This window comes from Panthera pardus, unplaced genomic scaffold, assembly GCF_024362965.1.
Source record: "Panthera pardus isolate Hobbes unplaced genomic scaffold, ASM2436296v1 HiC_scaffold_13, whole genome shotgun sequence".
Classification (NCBI taxonomy): Eukaryota; Metazoa; Chordata; class Mammalia; order Carnivora; family Felidae; genus Panthera; species Panthera pardus.
In genome coordinates this window covers 135,656,322-135,677,801 of record NW_026526688.1, presented here as the reverse complement: position 1 = coordinate 135,677,801, position 21,480 = coordinate 135,656,322, and the positions used below count along the sequence as shown (strand labels likewise).

Here is a 21,480-nt window from a genome sequence, read left to right as displayed (position 1 = left end):
TTTGCAAAGTTGCCCTACCCCATTTTTTAATCTCTACCCACCTGGGCAAAGTAATGTCAGCATGTCCTTTTTGCTTCAAGGTATTCCGGGGTGTTGTGGCTTCAGTGAATTTAGAAGTTGAACATTGTTCTTGACAAATACAGCTTTTATTAATATAAATGGTAATCACAGATAATACTTGCATAGTCCTTCAATATGACCAGATAAGGTTATAAGTATTTTATATGTATTAACCAATTTCATCTTCATAAGACTTCCAGGAGGGAAATATGGTTACCCATACTCTCATTGTATACATGAGGACACTGGGGCACAGGGGGTTAAGTTACTTGACTACTGGCACAGGCCGGTAGGTGGCACAGCTAGAATCTGAACTCAGGTTGGCTCCAGAATTCTGTGCTTAGTTGTTAGAAGTTGCCCCCTCTTAGAAGTTATTTATTTCTGTTACTACCTATTTGTAATACACAGTGGACCCAGAAGAATTTGAAGTACAAAAAACCTAGGCTTCAATCCCAAACCTGGGCAGTTTACATACTGAACCTTGGATTTTTTTTAACTTGAAAAATAGGAGTAATAATATTTGTCCTACCGAAATTATGGGTTGTTGAGTAGAATAAATAATGTATGCAAAGGCGCTTTGTGAAGTGTTACATGAAGAGCTACTACATAAACTTTGAATGGTCGTGTCAGTTAGCATATGGCTTCAGCTGCATGTGATGTTCCGTGAAGTAAGGAGGGTTACAGCTAGAAGGCAGTAGGGTTATGACTGGAAGGCATGGCCGCCCCTACGTTAAACCTGTGTGTCTAACTGCACTACTGCGCTTGCCCCTCTGATACTCAGTCACTATCATACCTGATGGTACACTGTTGTTTTCCTGTGTTGTTTCCTTAAAAATAAGATTGCAAACATAAATTATCCTTCAGGGATTTCCCACAAATGTTTCTCTAGTAGGCCTATGTTGGAAATTCCTACCTGCAACTTACAGACTGGCAGAGGGCAACAGAGAAAGACAGGTCAAGTGAGGAAAGCTATAACAGTGTGGCAGAGGAAGATTTCCTGGTCCCCTGGCAAGTTGGGGACATTCCAGTCAGGTGCCTTTGAGGCTCTAATGTGGAAAGCAGCTCAAATTCCCACACAAGAGGTATGTTTATCAGTCTGGGAACATTCTGAGGATTCCCAGGGAAGACAGTGATAACAGGTCTCTCCATCTCATCCACTTACCACTTCAGGCAAGGTCTGTCCATCTTTGGGTAACATAAAACTAAAATCAAAACCATATAAATAATAATGTTAGTACTCTCTCTCTTTCCCCTCTAGCAAATCCCCTGCTAAGGGTTATAAATCATTCCAATATCTCTAACGTAGAAAATCTATAAGCCAACCGAGAAGTATTGGCAAAATGTCTCCTGTGTGATTAGTCCCTGCATGTGCTTGGGGTCTACATGATGCCCTTTAGCAGATTAAACTCTCATAATAACAGGTGAAGACTTAGAAACCATTACCTGCCAGATTTTGTGTCACTGAACATAAATGTAATAAACTTCAAGAACGTAAGCTCCTCAAATGAAAAATGGAAGATAAAAATGAAAAAGCACACCTGAAACTAATGTAACATTGTGTCAAAAAGAAAAAAAAAAGACACCAAGAAAGCCTGAGAACATAGAGCTCAGTAAGGCCATGGTTGACTATATCATAATATATCTTAAAAAAAATGTGCAAGCTATTACTGGAATCTCTTAATATATATTAAAAATCAATCTTTCTCGGGGCGCCTGGGTGGCTTGGTCGGTTAAGCGTCCGACTTCGGCTCAGGTCATGATCTCACGGTCCGTGGGTTCGAGCCCCGCGTCGGTCTCTGTGCTGACAGCTCAGAGCCTGGAGCCTGTTTCGGATTCTGTGTCTCCCTCTCTCTCTGCTCCTCCCCTGTTCATGCTCTGTCTCTCTCTGTCTCAAAAATAAATAAACGTTAAAAAAATTAAAAAAAAATAAAATAAAAATAAAAAAATAAAAAATATCAATCTTTCTCTTTTCATATAAAGTGAAAAATGACAAATGAGTACCTATCTAATTCTAAAATAGACCTTTTTACAAAACCCCAAATACCATATACCTTTCCCTGGTTATGCTATACCCCTGCCACTCATTCATTTTTTCATTCACTTCTTCAACAAATGTGTTAACTATATGGGGGTGTGGGCCAGCACTGTGGCAATGGCGTGGCCTGTGAAGATGAATAAACTGTGGTTCTCGCTGCCTGGACTCAGTGTGATCACTCGATGAGAGGCAACAACTATAACAAAGAAGTGAAAGAAATGACTATCTTAGCTGAAATCCAGGCAGTAGGCAGGGCTTAACGAAGGGTGAGGTAAAGTGGTAAACAAGTCTGTTTTGGCCGTCTGTACATTGTTTCCACTTTTCCTAGGTGAGGGAATACCATTCCTCCTGTACTGTACTTTTTTCCTCTGTTGTTTCCTCCTACTGCATCTCTCACTCTTTTTTCCTCCTAAAGCAAAAGGAGAAGGAGGTCAAAGGACCTCTTATTGGGTTGACCAGGGAAAGGGGTTAGAGGAAACATTTCAGGTACCTTGCTATGCTAGGTCCCCCTTTATTGAGTCATGGGGGAAAGGAAGGACTGGATTCTGGAAATGTGAGACGTTAGTTGCAGAATCATGTGTGCGCTGGAAGGGACTGTAGAGGCCATCTTCCTTAGTATCCATTTTATAGCTGGGGGCATTGAGCCTTCATGACTAACTCAAGCCAATGACATCAGCGAGACCACAACTCAGGCTTCTTAACTTCCATGAAAGCTAGAATGGACCAATGAAGCATTTCTAATGCCCCTTTTTGCTGGGTAGGGTGAAGGAGCCAAAGATGGAAACTTCACTGCTGTCTTCAGCAGCCTCTGCAACCCTATGTTCTTGACAAGCACGCAGTCCTTCATTTCTGGTCCTCCAGAGAAATGGAGGACAGTTGATTAACCTAGTCACCCCATAGCTCTGTTCCTTGAAGAAAACCACACCACGTCTATCACTCAAATGACTTTTTTCATAGATTTTATTATTTTTGTTACCCCTCTCATAAGTCTGATTTCTCTATATCCTTTTGAAAATATGATGACCCAGTCTGAACTCAGAGCTTTCAAGATTTGTTTGGTGAAACAAAATGATGTCCTTGTGCTCTGGTTTTTAATGCATTCTACTTTGACTTTTTGGTTTTGCTTCTTATTAAATTTTCAGAACAACAGCTACTTATTTTCAACATGTCAGTAACGACCTTGAGAAATTTATATTATTTATTTCTGTTAAGGATGTTTTCTTGAACGTTGTTCCGTTTGTGTGATGGCCTGTCTCCTCCCCGCCCACCCCCCCTCGCCATTTGTCAGCCTGTCAGTAACAACCAGGTGGTGGATACATGTCAAGAAAACTAATCACCTTCTAACAGGATTTGGAACGGAATTAATGCGGATCTTGTGCCCTTCCTGTTCCAACTTTAGCAGCCCAAGGTCCAGGACTGCTTACAGATTAGCTGGCTGGTAACTGCGCCCCGCGGCGTTTTAGGGTCTGGGTTCTCTCTTCAGACCCTAGGCAGGGAATTTTGTTAGATCCAATATTCGAGGTCCTCGGGGACAGAGCTTGGGTTTGTGACTGAAACGGGCCAGTCCATCCTGGGACGCCCAGCGGCGTAAATCCATCTCTCAGCATCTATTTTCAAGGTGATGACACCAGGCTAGAATGCCGCGAAGTCAACGAGTCCATCCTGCCAGACAAGTTTCCGCTTCTGGACGCCTCTGGGGCTCCGACACGCCACGCCGTGGTGTGCGGGGCTGATGGGACCCTGGTCATTGGAAGGCGGTAGTGCATAGTGCTGTCAATATTTACCAGGCGGCTTCGAGTTGTTCTTCCAGCCCTCCCGGTTGCTCGAAGACGAGGTCTCCAAGGTCTCAACTCCTCCTTCTTGCTAATCAGTGTGCTCGTCCCTCCTCCACCTCCCCGCCCCTCCCCTTTTCTCCAGTCCGCAGGGCTCCCACCTTTTCTCGTGGCCTCCACCTGCGTGCGTGCAGAGACCAGGGTGGAGCCGTGGCGGGGGCGGGGGGGGGGAGGCCGTGACGTCACCTCTCCGCCACGGAGGCGGGGCTGTGGGAACCGCAGTGCAGCGCAGAGGGGCGGGGCGGGGCGGGGCCTGCGGCGCGTGACCTGGCTGCGGGAGGCAGGAACCCGGAGAAAAGGTGTAGGGGGGCCGGGACCAGCAGCCTCCTGAGTCCGGGGGCGGGGCGGGGAGTGCCCAGGCTGAGGCGGCTGGCGTCCGATGGAGTGCTAAAGCGGGTCACGCTTCCTCCTTCCCTCCCCGCCCCTTCTTCTCCTCCCACCTGGGCCTCGGCGTGGAGACGCGCACCTGGCAACCGGCTGCCGTGCTCCGCCGCGTCCCCGCCTCCTCCGCTCGGGCCCGGTGCCCCGAGCCCGACCCCGGCCCCCGGCGCTCGTCTCTCCGCCGGCGCCGCGCTCGCTGGAGGCGGCCTCGAGCGCTCGCTCGTTGATGCCGTTTTGGGGGTGACCCGACGCGGCGGCGGCGCCTCCATGGTGGGGGCGTGTTAGTGGCCGCGGCTCTGTCGGACGTCGAGTGCGCGGCTGCGGGGTAGCCGAGCAGCCCGTCAGTGAGACGCCGCGCGCGTTTCGGGTTTCGGGGCGCTGGAGGAGGCCGCCACGGCCGCGCGGGAGCGGGAGATGTTGGAGCTGAGGCACCGGGGAGGCTGCCCTGGCCCCGGGGGAGCGGTGGCGCCGCCACCCCGCGAGGGAGAGGCGGCCGGCGGCGACCACGAAACCGAGAGCACCAGTGACAAAGTAAGTGGAGCCGCGAGAGGCGCACACCTGCGCCCGGGTTGGGTCCTGGTTTGGGCCGGGACACCTGGGAGCAAGGGTGGGGCCCGAGGAATGTGTGGGGAAGCTGCAGGCTGCCCGCTGCGCCTTCCTCCGGCCTGGCAGTATTTTCTCCTTCCTCCAGTGGGGTCGGGAACCCGGACGCCAGAGCCGGTGCGTTTCCCAGGATGGCCACGACCGCTGCCCAGGATAGCTGGATGATTCGACTTGACTACAATTTAGTTTCTTCCCGTGCCAGTCCCCTTCTTGGCGTCTGAAGCCGACGCTGGAGTTAGCTGGAACCTGCCACCTTAGGAGGTGCAGATTTCTAGTAGCTGCCACCTAACACCTCTTCTCGATAGGGGAACAAAGTTAGGAAGGACTAAAGACGTGCACCTTCGTTTCTAACATGTCATTGGATCCTGGCGCTGGAGGCTTGGCCTGTTGAGCTCCTCCATTAGCACTGTTTCGTTTCCTGTGCCCTTTCTCTGCATGATACATTGGGAGGGGGGGTGTTGGGGGTGTGTGTATCATACTCGTGACACGGTTGTAATCCTCCAGCTTCTTTAGAGTCCCAAGACAGTGCAGCTCTTCTAGTGGATTTCATTTGACCTGATACGGTAATTCATGAGGACTTTTAACTCGCATTCTATTTAAAGGTAGCAAAAGAGTCAAAGCTCAGCGTATTCCTTAATACAGTGGTCCAAGTAGGAATTTTGGGAAAACAAAGCACTTTTATGACCTTTTAGACTAGGTGGTTTAGGAAATTGGGCCAGAGAATAGATTGCTTCCCAAAATCTGTTTAGACAATTCCATTGTATTTTAGAAGCTCAAAGCTCTTGAACTATTCCTAGAGGCATTCTTTTTTAGAAGCAAGCATCGCAGTTTGAATTACAGAAGTGAAATAAATGGATTGCCCAAGGTCAAATCAGTGGCCTTTTGGAAGTAGAAGTGTTTCCTGATACCCTTTCTTCTGGTTTGTCCTGTTGCGGAGACCCACTGGGCAGTTCTGATTTGTGGAGGGTTCCACCTGCAACTTGATGTTGGTGAACTTGATGTAACTCAAGTTACAAGGCCTTGGTAGGAACATCACAGGATATCATGAAATAATAACTTTAACAGTGATTTTACGAATGAAACCTTAGAATCAGTGGGATGACAGATCTTTTTATTTTCTACCTTTGATAGCAGGTAGAGAGTCTGTGATAGAACGTATGTGTCAAGGAATTACACAAAATATAACAGTTTTCAGTTACTGAAGGTTGGTGTTACAAAGCTAGAAACAGTGGGCTGAGAATAGTCTGTGAAAACTGCCTTGGAAACTAGACCAAAAATAGAATTAATTAGGTTGGGATTTGTTTTGTTTTAGCACTGGTATAGTTTAGGATCAAGGAAATACCAGCTTCGCCATGTTGACTTCCTTAACCAGCATAAGCTAACAAGCTTTTAATAAAAGAAAACATGTTCAGGAAGCCATGCATAAAATAACTTTCGAATTAATTTAGTTTCTTAACACCCTAATGTATTTAAAATGGAAACTACTGTGGTTTGATTTGATCATTAGAACTGTTGTCTCTATCTATGACTGGGTTACCTTACTGCATACTCACTTATTTATTTATAAACACTGCACTATTGGTTTTCATTAATATGTACCCAGCTGGATTTCGTTTTTTGAGAGTAGATGTTGCCATATGCAACTCATTCTGTCAAGATTCCTTAGGCAAGGATGAGCATTTTCAAACTGTCTAAAATATTGCTGCACTTTTAGAGTTTATCACAAGGAACTCTTGACTGGGCAAGCCCTGAGACATTGAACTCTATCCTCTATCTGTTCTTTATTATCAGGGTGTATGCTTGAATGCACCTGTCTTTCCAGGTCAAGGGCTGTTTTAAAAATAGCTTGCACATCAGAGGCGGGTTAATATTTGGTCTATTTAAACTGTTATAAGTCTTTTCTCTGTTCAAGTTGAAGTAAAGGCGGAACTCTTGGGGAAATAATGAAGTATTATTATATTCTGCTGTTACAGTACACCCCTAAGTCATTTGTAATGGTGTTGTTAACATGCCTTTCTCATTGTTCAGGACCTGGAGACATGCTGGGAGAAGGATCCTGTGCTCCAGAGAGTTAGCAAGTGAAAAAGCGTGTCTTACCTGCAGGGGAGTGTTTCCAGTTGTTAAAATACTGGAGTAATACTTAAAAGATGACAAGACCGCCCCCTCAAGGAACCTCCCAGCAGACACATGAGTTAGATTTATTAGAAATATGAACAAGGCTAATTGCGAGCACAGAGGGCATAGTTGCACTCTCCATGGGACAACTGGAAGAGCTTTAAAGAGGAGATGAGGGTTGAGCCTGGAATGAAAAGATGCCTGGGGACGCACCAGGTGTGCAAGCATTGGGGCAGGGCATTCTAGGCAGAGGGCATGAGGAAACTGTTTCTTGAGTCAGCATTGCAGGCACTGAGAACTGGAAATAGTTTGATGATCCTGGAACATAAACTGTGTATGTTTGGGAGGTGCGGCTGGGAGCTTGAAAGTCTTGTGAAGGAGGTTAGGCTTTATTTTATGGACTCTGGGAAGTAACTGGAGGGTTTTTGCAGAGGCATTAGCTAATCACTGCAGCAGCAGCCTGGAAAAAGCATTAGAAACAGGAGATACCTGTTGCAAAGAAACCAGATAGGCGTGTATTGCAAATGTGATAGATGTGAAGTGACAGGGCTTGTAGTAGGTCTGGTAGGGGCAGGGAAATAAGGGTTGAGAGAGAAAGTATATTTTAGATAATGATTATGGGACCTAGACTAGGGTGATCAGAGTTAAGAGTAATACAGGAAGAACCTGCTGGCAGGTACACTTTGATCCATAACTTAAGAGGCTTTAGGGGAAGAAGCAAAATTTTGGGAGTAGTTTTGCAGGTTGGGAGTTGGCATGAGTGAATTGGGTTGTGCAAGGTTCGTCATTCTCTAAAATAGAGGTGATTCGGGGCGCCTGGGTGGCTCAGTCGGTTGAGCATCCAACTTCAGCTCAGGTTATGATCTCACGGCTTGTGAGTTCGAGCCCCACGTCAGGCTCTGGGCTGACAGCTCGGAGCCTGGAGCCTGCTTCTGAGTCTGTGTTTCCCTCTCTCTCTGCCCCTCCCCTGCTCATGCTCTGTCTCTGTCGCAAAAATAAATAAACATTACCAAAAAAAATTAAAAAAAATAAAATAGAGGTGATTCAAGGTAGTGATGGAAACTGAAATGAAAAGTTCGGGTCTGGAAATGTCAACTTTTGATTGGAATATAAGAGGGGAGAAAACTGAAAACAGAACCTTGGGAGGTGCCCATGTATAGAGCAGAGTTGTATATATAGGAAGGGAACCAAGATAATGAGGTCCTGGGGGCTCAAGGAAGGATATCTCATCAATAGTATTTAGGAATGAAGAGGAGGCATGGAACAGAGAGTTTAGCAGAAGGTCCTAGAAGCTAGGTTTTAGGTTGAAGAATGTGAGAGGTAGAGTACTGGTGGTTATTGTTAGAAAGTGCCATTGAAGGGGCATACAGGATAGCAGTTAGAGAAGACATTCAAGTGAAAATCTCCTTTTTCAGGGGCACCTGGATAACTCAGTCGGTTTAGTGTCAGACTGCAGCTAAGGTCATGATCTTGCAGTTTGTGAGTTTGAGTCCCACATCCGGCTATTTGCTGTCAGCGCAGAGCCTGCTTCAGACCCTCTGTCCCCCTCTCTCTGCCCCTCCCCTGCTTGTGCTCTCTCTCTCTCAAAAATAAACAAAGATAAAAAAATTTTTAATTAGAAAAATCTCCTTTTTCAAAGGAGGGAAGATAGGTATTTGTATGAAAGAAGTCAAATGAGAGTCAAGATGCTGATGAGGATGGGCAGGCTTTAGAACAGAAACAGATGGGTGTGAAGAATACAGATTAGAGTATCCAAGGAAAGGAAAAAAGGAATGGAGGGTGGATGCAAAAACATTTTGAAAAGCAGAAGAGAGTAGATTAAAATGTTTGATGCTTTCACTTTTCTCAGTAAAGTAGGGTCTGAGAACCATATAGCTTCAAGGGATTTTAGAAACAATTTAGTTCAACCCAATCTATATATACATAATATACTTATAATGTAGATAATAAACTTGCTCTAGAGTGTGGTTGTTATTGCCCAGAATAACCTGGAGCAAGCAGCAGAGCTGGAACTAGAAGTCCTTGCTGACTAGGACCTGTTGGGAGTTTATTTTAGAGAGTATGATATGAAATGACCAAGAGGCAACCAATAGAATTATCACCAGTGAAGATTCAGTTGAGGGGCACCTGGGTGATCCAGTCAGTTAAGTGTCCAACTTCGGCCCAGGTCAAGAGGTTGGTGAATTTGAGCCCTGCATGGAACTCTGCTGACAGCTCAGAGCCTGGAGCCAGCTTTGGATTCTGTGTCTCCCTCTCTCTCTGCCCCTGCCTTGCTCATACTCTCTCTTTCTCTCTCTCAAAAATGAATAAACATTAAAAAAGTTCTATAAAAAGATGATTCAGTTGAACTAAAATAACACAAATTTGTTATTTGTACCAAATTAACATAGTTCTTAAGTCAGTAGTAGTAATAGTCATAATAGTTGATACTTGTAGACTGGTTTAGAGTTCACAGAGTACTTTTACATTATTGAGGAGGAAGACTTTCCTCTGACCTTCAGGGTCCTTCTAGCTGGACTAAGAATGAAATTGACACAAGACAGATTAGTAGGAGGAGGACCTGGGTGGCTCAGTTGGTGACGCATTGGACTATGGCTCAGGTCATGATCTCATGATTCATGGGGTTGAGCCTTGCATTCCTCTATGCACTGATAGTGTGGAGCCTTCTTGGGATTCTCTCTCCCTCTCTCTGTCCCTCCCCTGCTTGCATGCTACCCCTTTCATAAATCAATCAATCAATCAATCTTAAAAAAAAGATTAATGGGAGAAAATAAAATTTAATTTTATATGTCCAGGGAAGCAAGACAGACATGGAAATTCCAAAGACAGGCAACATGAGGTATGTAAGGAGAAGGGGGTGTATAAGGAGAGAGGGGGTAGGGATCTGGAGTTTCAGAGGGAAGAAATACAGTTCACAGGAGGATGAAGAAAAGCAAATGTTGGCAAACAAATGTTTGCTGGGCCTCTGAGAAACAATAGGACATGGAGGACTTTGATCAAACAGGCCTTGCTCGGCTCCTCTGTATCATACCTAGTTCATAGTATAATGTAGCTATCTATGGTGATAGCTCTCTACCTGAAGCAGGGCTTCCTTCTATCTAAATTCTTTTTAGGCAGTTGGAGTGGGGGGAGGCAAAGAACTTTTTCTGAATCTGCTGGGTTTTGATTGCTTTTAATTCAAAATAATCTTCCCGCCAAAGTGGCTCATCTTGGGGCTGCCTGCTCTTGGCCCCTATAACGTCTTACCTTACTTACTTGCACCTCACAACAGTTATATATGTGTTAGGAGTAGCCCCATTCAATAGCTGAGAATAAGAAAGGCACTGAGTGTGATTTCAGCCTGGGAATGCCAGGTCAGGAATGCCAACGGAATGAGCAAATCATCGAGGCCAGATTGAAGTGGCTGACCACACGTTAGGGTAGGCAGGGAAGTGGACTGAAGACCAAAGTAGGTTATTGAAGCTCTGGATGGATTGAGAGGGATTGAGCAGTTGGAAGTCAAGCTAAGAGCTGATTTCCTAGACCAAAGTGAGAGAGAGGGGTGCACATGGAAGTCATGGCTAGTAAAGAGGGGCACATGTGGAATAGAGGGCTGGGGGACAAGGTAGGGCTGCTACCTTGGTACAGATTTTGGTTTGTGAGGTTGGGTGAAACGATCTGGTCAGTTAATTTCTGTCCTTCCCTATTTCAGATGTGTGTAGTTTCTTTCATAAACAACTATAGTTGTTTTTTTTTTTTTTTTTTAATTTTTAGTTTTGGAACTTGTGTTTCTATAAATTCATCATTTTACCACACTTCATGATGGGTTTGTCTTAGGATCACCTGTAGGTGTAATAAACATTTTTTCTTTTTCTTTTTTTTTCATTTAAATCTAGGCTGTTAATAAATACTAGTATTTAGATCTAGACGTCTAGAATACTGTTGAGATTGATACTCCCCAGTTGTTGATCAATTATTAGTCAGTATTACCACCTAAATAATTGTTCATGGTTTTATTATCATTTGCAGCATATTCGTTTTATTTAACAACATATTTTGAATGCAGGCTTCCCAAATATTACCAACCTACGAATTGATAACACTAAGACAAAGGTGAGTTTATGGGTTCCCATGTTGAGGGAGAACAGCACCTGAACAGAGCTTTGACAGAGTCATGGAGTGGGAAAGGTTAGGTTGGATTTTAGTGAGAATCGGCAGTTTGACTTAATGCAGGTCTTTCAATGCAAGGACTTGTTTGGGACTGAGTAAAGACAAAAATAACAGTTTGGGGTTGTTGGCAGTAGCCACACAAGGATTTTAAGACAAGGGTTCAAAGAATCTTAGGAAGAAACTTGTTGATGCTTCCCATTAAAGAGTTAATGTGTCTTTCAGAAGGTCTTTTGGTGAACAGTGAACTGTAAATCAAGTGTCAGGAATAGTAAAGTTTTGCTAATGTAGACAGTCACATTTTATTTATTTTATTTTATTTTATTTTATTTTATTTTATTTTATTTTATTTTATTTTATTTTATTTTATTTATTTTTTTAATGTTTATTTATTTTTGAGACAGAGAGAGACAGAGCATGAACGGGGGAGGGTCAGAGAGAGGGAGACACAGAATCCGAAACAGGCTCCAGGCTCTGAGCTGTCAGCACAGAGCCCTGCGCGGGGCTCAAACTCACGGACCCGCGAGATCATGACCTGAGCTGAAGTCGACTGAGCCACCCAGGGGCCCGACAGTCACATTTTAAAGTCATGTTAATGTAGGTAGTAAACTGTGTGGAGGTGAGGGCGGGTAGTTTGTTCTCATACCTTTAAATGATGTGTGCTATTCTTGGGACATCCCATATGAGTTTTTCCTTATTGTTTTGTGATCTTGACTTTCAACAGTTTATTTTCTTAATATTTTGAGAAATTTTACCATAGGATGTCCTCAGCTATATCAGGCTTTGGATGTGTACTGCAGTGGACTTTTTGAGGCAAACAATATTTTGTTTGGCACAGATGTCCTAGGGAAATGTAGCACAATTTAAAGTAATACTCTGGAAAATTATCTCCTAGAGAAAAATTAGGATGTATACATGTAAAGTATGATTATCCTTCATGTTTATATATGTGCATTTTTGTAAAGCAGACTTTCCTCTGTTTCTTCATGGATAGCACAGCTAAATACAAAGGTTTTTTCTGCTTGTTTTTCTTTAACTGTTTTGTGGTTGGGAATGTCTTTTTAAAAAAATACAGGTTTTGATTTAGTATAAGGAAAGTATGTCACTTAAGAATTTGTATACCAGATGTATTTTGTGAGGCTTGGCTTCCTTCTGTGCATTTAGTAAATACTTGTTGGATGCCTGTTTGGGGTTCTGATTAAATGTCACCTTTTTGTGGCTCTTTGTACCTTTGAAAAAGGGGTGAGGCCAGGATTTGTCTGTTGCTCAACAACTAATTGTAGAATATACTGATTTCTTGGACTGTGGACTTCAATCGTATGGAATAAAGGTAGTAAAGTAATCATAGTTTGCAAAATACTCACTTGTACATAATGCCAATTTCAATCTCTTAACAATTGTGTAGACAAGGGAAATAGCCTTGAGCAAAGCTAAATTCCTTTCCCAAGGTCACACAGTGTTAAGACCTAGGATTTACCCTAAATTTTCTGTCTAAAAAAACGTAAAGGAGAAATTAGGTATGTGGTCCTAAATTTAAAAATTAATTAAAATATTTACTTAGGAACTTTTTTACTCTTACTACTTTCTGTGATTTTTGAACTAATTTGGCCTTTCTGAATTTGGTTAGAATCTTTTAGCTCAAAATCTATAGTTCTGTGATTTTACTCACATTGATTTTTGAACTAATTTGGCCTTTCTGAATTTGGTTAGACTCTTTTAGCTCAAAATCTATAATTCTGTGATTTTACTCCAGCACCTGGATTTAACTCACACAAAATAGTTTTTAGTGTTTCCTCACTTATTTTGTGATTGATTAGGAGAAGAAATCATTTGTTTTTATTTTATAGCTGTTTACACTTTGATTCATTTAGTTGGGAAATGTTTCAGAACCTATTTAATGAGAATGACATCACATTTTGAGTGACTCCAGAAAAGGAACTAATTTCATTAGCAATCCATTGGTTGTTGGTCACATGCCAAGTTTAGTTATTTTTCTAAGCATTTACTAATTTTCTTATCCACGGGGAGAGGTCAAAGTTGTTTTTCATGTCATGTCATTGAATGTTTGTTTGCTTAAGACTCAGAACTATCTGCGTTGTGAACTTTCTTTTAAATATAAAATTGAAATGCACCGAAAGGGAGAAACAAGAGTCCAGTCCAATGTGAGGAGCTCCTAGCTATAGAAATTTCAAGTTCCTTTTTGCTAATTTGGTGGTTAGGGAACCAGCGATACTTTTCTGTTCCTGGCTATGCTTGCAATTCCCTTTATTTGCCAGGATCCATGGCCAGCTGTTTAAGAGCTTTATGTAGGTCTGATGAAGCCAATCTGACTTCTTCATCTGTCTGGCCCAGGTGGGACCAAACCTTGGCAGTTAAGATTGGGCTCAATGCCACGTTTCTATTCCAAGCAGGTTATTTGAAGACAGTGTGGTGCTGTGGGGCAGCAAATGTTTATTAAGCCTACCGGGGGCTTAACATTTTACCTTGAAATGCAGAAATCCAGATCTGGAAAACAAAATTGGACTCCTGTCTCTTTCAGGGTTTTGGTTTTTATTTTCTTTTCACCTACTTACTGTGTTTGTACATGAACTGTTTCTGTGTTGTCTTTGAACAACTCTGGGACACCATTCATGTAGGGCTTAATGTAGATGGTGTCCCCTGGAATTCTACAGGTGGTGGTACTACTTATAAAATTGTTATAAATAAATATAGTATCGGTACGAAAGTATCATGATACAAGGAACCCCTTAGGCACATGGCTAATCATACCTTGAATTTTGTATTCAATATTTTCTTCTCTTGATAGGTTTATAAGATATTTGTATCCCCAGTGTATTGTTTAGTTTTGAATTTTTTCCTAGCTTTTTATTATAAAAGTGTCTAATAATGTAGAAAAGTTAAAAGGCTAGTATGGTGATCATCCATATAGTCAGCACTTAGATTTAACAACTGTTAAGATTTTTGACAGATTTGCTTTATCTTGCCATATATGCAAATATTTTGTTAATGAACCATTTGAAAATAAACTGCAGACCTCATGGCCCTTCACTCCTGATACTAAATCATGCATGTCTTAAAGACATTCTCCTTTGTAACCACAATACCATTATCACATCTAAAAAAATTAATAACTTTCTTGACTAAAAGGGATCCATATTCATATTTTCCCTTTTGGTGCCAAAATGTCTATTGAAGATTCCCCTCTTCCTTCCCCCCTCAAACCAGGATCCAGTCAAGGTTCACATATTGTAGAAAATATCCAAGGACAGGTTTAATCACTCTTAGTGCATATACTTGTTTTTCCCTCCAAAAGGCAAGAAGAGCTGTAAGCATTATTTTTCTTAGCCATGAAAGAGTGATGTCCCTTTGGAGAGCTCAGCACTACTACATGATCTCAGATAAAATGCAAATTTGTGGTGACAGTAATATTCCACATTTGAATACAACTCCTCAGATTTCTAAGTTATTTTGTATTATCCCATGGATTTCATCTTCAGGGATCTTTATTCCTAATTTGGAATTTAACACTCATATAACTGAAACCATAAGATCTAGTACAATTTTAATGTATAATAGAGTTGGGTGTCATTGGGGAAAAATCAGAATGAGCCAAAAATTTAGCAAACACTTAAAACAGGCCTGGAAACTAGATCAGATTTGAATATTGTAGGTAGCATTATAGGACTGGCAAAAAATAGAGTAATGGTACTGCAGATTGGGAGAATCAGCTTGATTCCGTTTGGAGATGACTGGTCACCATTTACTCAGGACACACTCGCTGAGCTCCTGGTTACAGGCATGGCAGTGGCGGACAAGACTCTGGTGGGCGAACCCGAAACCTAACTGTGTCCTGTAAACTGTGGCAGACCTAGGCTGCCTGAGGGACATGCAGGAGCTACACCACTGCTCTGAGGGGCTATGAATTTAGTTGTTGGTTGCTGCTCTGCCAAATCACCACAAGTCTATCTTCCAGTTTCGGACATCAGAAGTTCAAAATGGGTCTCCCTAGGCCCAAATTGAGGCATTGGCAGGGCTGTGTTCCTTCTGGAGGCTCTAGGGGAAAATCTGTTTCCCTGCCTTTTCTAGCTTCTAGAGGCTGCCTGCATGCCTTGGCTCATGGTCTCTTCCTCTCTCTTCAAAGTCAGCATTACTGAGACCTCTTGTTTCTGTCATCACATCTCTGACTCTCCTCTCTTGCTTCTAAGGAACCTTGTGATTATATGAAACTCACCTGAATAATCCAGGCTAATCTCCCCATCTCAGGGTCAGCTGAGTAGCGAATTTAGTTCTGTTACTTTAATTCACCTTTGCATTGTGACATATTCACAGGTTCCTCAAGACATGGACATACTTGGGCACCCTTATTAGGCTTTTGATAGGCTCCCTGAAGAAAGGTTTTCTAGAAGTGATATCAAAGCTGAGAACTTTGGGATAAACAGACACTAGCCAGCAAAGCCAGGCTCAGAGGAGGGAAGCACGTTACAAGAGCAAAATGTCATGAGAATAAAACTGTTCATTCTGGGCATGCAGGAAGTTCAGTTCTGCAGAGCATGAAGTGGCATGGTGGGCATGCCGAGAGCCCTGGCTGGAGAATACGAGGCGGTTGGATCTGAGCAGTGGAAGTTCCTGGAAGATTTTAAATGGATGATTGACATAATCAGATTTGCCTTTTACTAAGGCATTTTATGTGCTGCTGATGCACATTGGGTTTTCTCTGATCCCAGCATTGGGATGCACTAAATAGTGTAACACCTGATCAGAATAGTATGGCTGTGCACTGGAGCATACAGTCACCTTTTTCTTTCAGTGGGGGACTAGAACAGGGCTGCAAAGATTTGGAGGACCAGTCTTTTCCTTTTCAATTCAAAATTAGAAAAGGCAAAGAGGCTTTATCGATCATAATAAGTTCAGGATAGGACCATAGAACTGATCATTGAGATAATCAGATTTTTGTAGAATATAAAGTCCTCTGACTGTTCATCTTCGTCACAGAGGTCTTGAAGACCCTGGTACCCCACTCTTAGTTCACAGTACTGCTGACTCACTAGGAAATAAGTTGATTTAGTCTCCCTCCCAAGCACAGATAGAGGCAATTTTGTCCAGTGTTCACTTCTTGTCCTGGGAGAAAGCAAAGGAAATCCGTGTGTTTATGGACAAATGGAGGAACGGAGAGAAAATGCTGAAATCGGGAATATAACCTAATGTTATTTCAAGTAAAAACTGTTCAGCTTCAAGATTTTTAAAAGGCCTCCTCCTTTTATGCACAGAGCTCTGTGTCCTTTTGCTTGGTTGCAGTTTTAATGCTAACTAGTACAGGGATCACCATGAACCTCAGGGGACCAATAGTGGAGAAGCTGACCCTGACTGACTCACTTTTTAGGGGGGATCTGATATAAAAAGGTTGGAAGCTTTGAGTGATTTAATACATTATCCTTTGTTGAATTCTAAACTGCTTACTTACCTTCATTAGTTTAGAGACTTTGGAACCATGATCTTGAGTAGACCGGCGCCCATTCTCTTGTTCCTGTCTTTTCAGTCCCCAGTATTGGGAAGTACCTCAGTTCTCTTTCCCTGACTACTGGTTCACCTGTGGTCTTCAGGAGTCATCATGATCTATAAATGACATACACTAAACCATACTGACACTGCAACATTTTGTAAGTTTTGACATACGCATGTATCTGTGAATTCATCACTATAATCAAGATTATAAACATATCCATCACCACCAAAAGTTTACTTCTGCCCTTTTGTGATTCCCCCCTCACCTCCAGGTAACTACTGTGCTGCTTTCTAGCACTTCAGATGAGTTTGTATTTTCTAAAATGTTTGTCTAAATTGAATTCTATGCGTATGTGTATGCATATAAACATATGTATGTACATTTTTATCTGGCTTTTTTACTCTGTAAATTATTTTGATAGTCACCCATATTATTCCTTTATATGATATAGCCCAACCTGTTCTTTTCCCTGTTGGACATTTGAATTATTTCCAGTTTGGAAATATTACAAATCAAGCTACTGTGAACATCTGATGTACAGTCTTTATGTGGATATATACTTTCATTCCTCTTGGGCAGATGCCTAGGAGTGGAATGACTGCATCATGTGATGGATGTATATTTAACTTTTTTTTTTTTTTTTTAACATTTATTTATTTTTGAGACAGAGACAGAGCATGAACAGGGGAGGGGCAGAGAGAGAGGGAGACACAGAATCTGAAACAGGCTCCAGGCTCTGAGCTGTCAGCACAGAGCCCAACGCGGGGCTTGAACTCACGGACCATGAGATCATGACCTGAGCCGAAGTCGGACGCTTAACCGACCGAGCCACCCAGGTGCCCCTGTATATTTAACTTTTTAAGAAACTGTCAAACTATTTTACAAAGTGGTTTTACCATTTTACATTCTTGCCAGCAGTGCATGAGAGTTTCAGTTTCTCCACATTTTCTCCATCAGTTTGGTATTGTTTTTAAATTTAGCCATGCTCATAGATGCATAGTAGTGTTGTATGTGGTTTTCACTTGCATTTCCCTAATAACTAATGATGTTGAACATTTTCATCTGTGTATTGCCTTTGGTGTATTGGCTATTCAGATATTTTGCCCATGTATTTTGAGTGGATTTTTTAAAATTAAATTTTGAATTATTTATATATTCTGGATGCAAGACTTTTACTAGATAATGTGATTTGCAAATATTTTTTTCTAGTCTGTGGCTTGTTTTCTTGCTCACCTAGTAGTGTCTTTTGAAAAGCAGAAAGTTTTAATTTTGTTGAAGTTCTGTTTGTCAATTTTATCCTTTATAGATCACACTTTCATTGTTATATTTAAGAAATCTTTGCCTAACCCAAGTTCTCAAAGATATGTACGTTTTATAGTTTTATGTAAATGTCTGTGATCTATTTTGAATTAATTTTTGTAAGTGATATGAGATATAAAGCAAAGTTCTTTCTGTTCCCTTTTTAACATATGGATATACAGTTGTTCTAGCATCATATTGAATTACCTTTCAACTTTGTTGAAAATCAGTTGACTGTATGTGTGGATTTATTTCTGGACTCCTTATTCTGTTCCATTGATCATTTTTTCTATTATGCCCATACAACAGCTTGATTACAGCTTTATAATAACTCTTAAAGTAAGTCTTTCAACTTTGTTCTTTTTCCATGCTGCTTAGGCTCTTCTAGGTCTTTTGCCTTTTCATGTAAATCTTAGAATCAGCCTGTACATGTCTACAAAGAAAAAAATGCCTATTGAGATGTTTATTGGGATTGCACTGAATCTGTGGATCAACTTGGGGGAGAATTGTCCTTTTAATTTCCCTCCTGTGTGGTTTCAAATCAAAGCTATATTGCTTAGAGCTGTGTAAACATGGGCACTTAACCTTTTGGATCCTAAATTTTTTCACCTAGAAAATGGAAATGATTATTTACCTACCTCTGTGGTAATGTGAGGGCTGTTAAATAAGTCCATATTTTTAAAGTGTTTTGCTCTTATTTTCTAAGTATACTTTTACCGTAGGAATTGGATTTACAAGATAATAAACTTATTTCTTTGACTTTTATCCATCATTTCTCAGACATATTTTCTTTAAAAAAAAATTTTTTTTTCTTAACGTTTATTTATTTTTGAGACAGGGAGAGACAGAGCATGAACGGGGAGGGTCAGAGAGAGGGAGACACAGAATCTGAAGCAGGCTCCGGGCTCTGAGCTGTCAGCACAGAGCCCGACGTGGGGCTAGAACTCACAGACCGCGAGATCATAACCTGAGCCGAAGTCGGCCGCTTAACCCACTGAGCCACCCAGGCGCCCCTCTCAGACATATTTTCATTAACGTTTAATATTTGGAAAATAGTAGTTCTGCATAGTCCGAAGCCTTCATTTTATGTAAATAAGTGCAATGAGGTCTCAAGCATGGTAACTTGGCCAAAACTACTCAACTAGCAAGAACAGATGAGAACTTATTTTAATCTTAAATGTTAGCATGAGTTGACAGACTCAATTCATTCAACACATGTTCATGTAGTGTTTCATAAAAGCCAGCCACTGGGCAAGTTCCTTTGCTGACCTCTTAGGATTTGAGAGTGAGGCCAGTGAATGGTATTTCCTCTTCTCACAAAGCCTGTGGACTACTGGAAAATAAAGACAAGCAAACAAATAGTTTTGATGTAAACTAATATGTAAAAATTAGAGGAACTGTGGAAGCACAGTTGAAGAATGGCTAACCTGGAGCTGGAGGTGAGCAAAGACGTTTTCAAAGGAAATAACCTGGAAGCTGAGGTCACAGGCTGAGGGGACAGTAGCTAGATGTGGAGATGGGAACTGGGATGAGAGCAAGAGAGAAAGTGTGCAGTTTGTACTTTGTACATAGAACAAACATCTGCATTCAAGAGAGTATGGCACTGTGAAAACTGGGGAGTCACCAAAGAGGGGCTGGAAGAGCAGGGTCTCATCATGAAGAACAGTAAAAGCAATGCTAAGTAGTTTGGCTTTGTCCCGGTGGCCTCAGGCTGCAGAGTGGTAAAATCAGATTTGCAATTTAGAAAGATTATTTTTATGTTGAAATGAATTTGAGAGGCAGGATAGAGGGCAGGGGGATGAGCTATGTGAGAGGGGATGATGTTCAGCAAGGACAGAGCAGTGGGTGAGGATGGAGATGGGAAAAGATGAGTGACGGGCTTGCTCCTAACTGAATGGGTTTCCAATATTTGAGTAGCATAGCTCTAAAATATCATTATTTTGGAATCATCTTTTATTCTTTAGTTATTAGAATGGAATCGAAAAAGCCTAGTTAAATCTTCAGAGTTTCATTTTCAGTTTCTTTAAGGTATATAAAATAGAAATCAGAAGCTTAATTAATAAAAATAAAAGCAGGGCAGCTATCTTGAGAGTGGGGGGGGGGGGGCAGTTGTGGCGCATCACCATTATTGCCAAGTAGACTTTAAGGTAGCTTGCTGAGAGCTTTGTGTTTGGAAGAGCACAGTTTGAGTTCTAGTCCAATGCTTTTAATTTACGAGGAAACCAAAGGCTGGGTTTCTTGTATTTTCTTTCTTTAGTTTTTTACATTTATTTTTGAGAGAGAGAGAGAGACAAAGCATGAACAGGGGAGGGGCAGGGAGAGATGGAAACACAGAATCCAAAGTAGGTTCCAGGCTCTGAGCTGTCAGCATAGAGCCCTACATGGGGCTTGAACTCGTGAACTGTGAGATCATGACCTGAGCTGAAGTTGGCTGCTTAACCGACTGAGCCACCCAAGTGCCCCCAAAGGCTGAGTTTCTTAACCAAAGGGTCAAGTGATTTGCCTTTCATCACAGTAATAGAGTAGAGGTGGAATTAGTGCTGGCAACTTCTGATTCCTAGTCTAGTGCTGTTTTGCAACATGGTGATGTTGCCTTAGGGAGCCAGGTCCATTAATCACCATCTCTACCACCACTCACACCACACCTACAACACTCTGGGTTATTGAAGTTTAAAAAAAAGGGTGGTAGGGAAATGGAAAAGAGAAGTGATGTGTTCCATCATTCTAGATGTCAGGGACCTGCTGGCATGTCAGACTGGCAGCAGTGCCCTGACATTTTCAGGGGTTGTTCTGTCTGGTGGGTTATAGTCATCAACATCTCTCTCTGTTTAAGCTGCTTTGAGGACAACTGACTCGGTGTTGCAGTGGGAATTCAGCATGTCTATTTCATTTGTTTTTGGTATGATGACACATTTATTTTAATAATTGTTTAATAAGAAAGTTATAGTTAGTAAACAAAAAGTTTATTATTGCTTTACAAAACCTGTGAAAGTGTTCTCCCGAGGCTAAAATTTTATTGGGTAAGCTACTTAATGAGGAATTGAAAGACTTGATTCAATCATAATAATAGCTTCCTACTTCTTTGACTTTACTGAGTCCTTGGTGTTGTATTAAATGCTTCCATTCTTTGGATGAAGAAACCGGTAAAAGGGGTGATGACGTTTACCAAAACTTGGTTGCTAGTAAGGGCTCAGTTCGGTTTGAGATTCTGGAACATTCTGAATTCCTAGGCACTCATTCCTTGGATCACTTCTGGCCCAAGGTTCTGCTCAGTGTTCTTTCTGCTTATATTCACCTGTAAATATTCCCTTTCCTCCAGCCCAGTTCAGCACCTTTGCCTCAGTTTCACCCTCTGTAAACCACTCTCCCAAAGCACATGTACGTGTAGCACTCTTTACTCGAGGTTGCTGGGGGTGGAGGGTGGTGGGTGTGGGAGAGGGGAGGACATAGGGGTGGAGACACATTAGAGCTGAATCAACAACTTTAAAACAATGTTTGATAGATCT

At 42.0% G+C, this 21,480-nt stretch overlaps 2 protein-coding genes across 2 annotated transcripts in view; one reads left to right on the top strand and one right to left on the bottom strand.

Annotated features, from left to right (window-relative positions):
* Window positions 1-3,708: 3,708 nt before the first annotated feature.
* Window positions 3,709-4,577, bottom strand: LOC128776457 (uncharacterized). The gene is made up of 2 exons (XM_053900710.1): window positions 4,368-4,577; window positions 3,709-4,296 (listed from the first exon to the last, which is right to left on the bottom strand). Exons 1-2 carry the CDS (start codon window positions 4,575-4,577, stop codon window positions 3,709-3,711), a joined length of 798 nt encoding a protein of 265 aa, XP_053756685.1.
* Window positions 4,208-21,480, top strand: part of CDS1 (CDP-diacylglycerol synthase 1) — a 70,860-nt gene continuing 53,587 nt past the window's right edge. Inside the window, exon 1 of the mRNA XM_019465451.2 lies at window positions 4,208-4,839. Within this exon, the coding sequence (XP_019320996.1) occupies window positions 4,723-4,839 (117 nt within the window). The 5' untranslated portion in view covers window positions 4,208-4,722. The remainder of the gene's footprint in view (window positions 4,840-21,480) is intronic.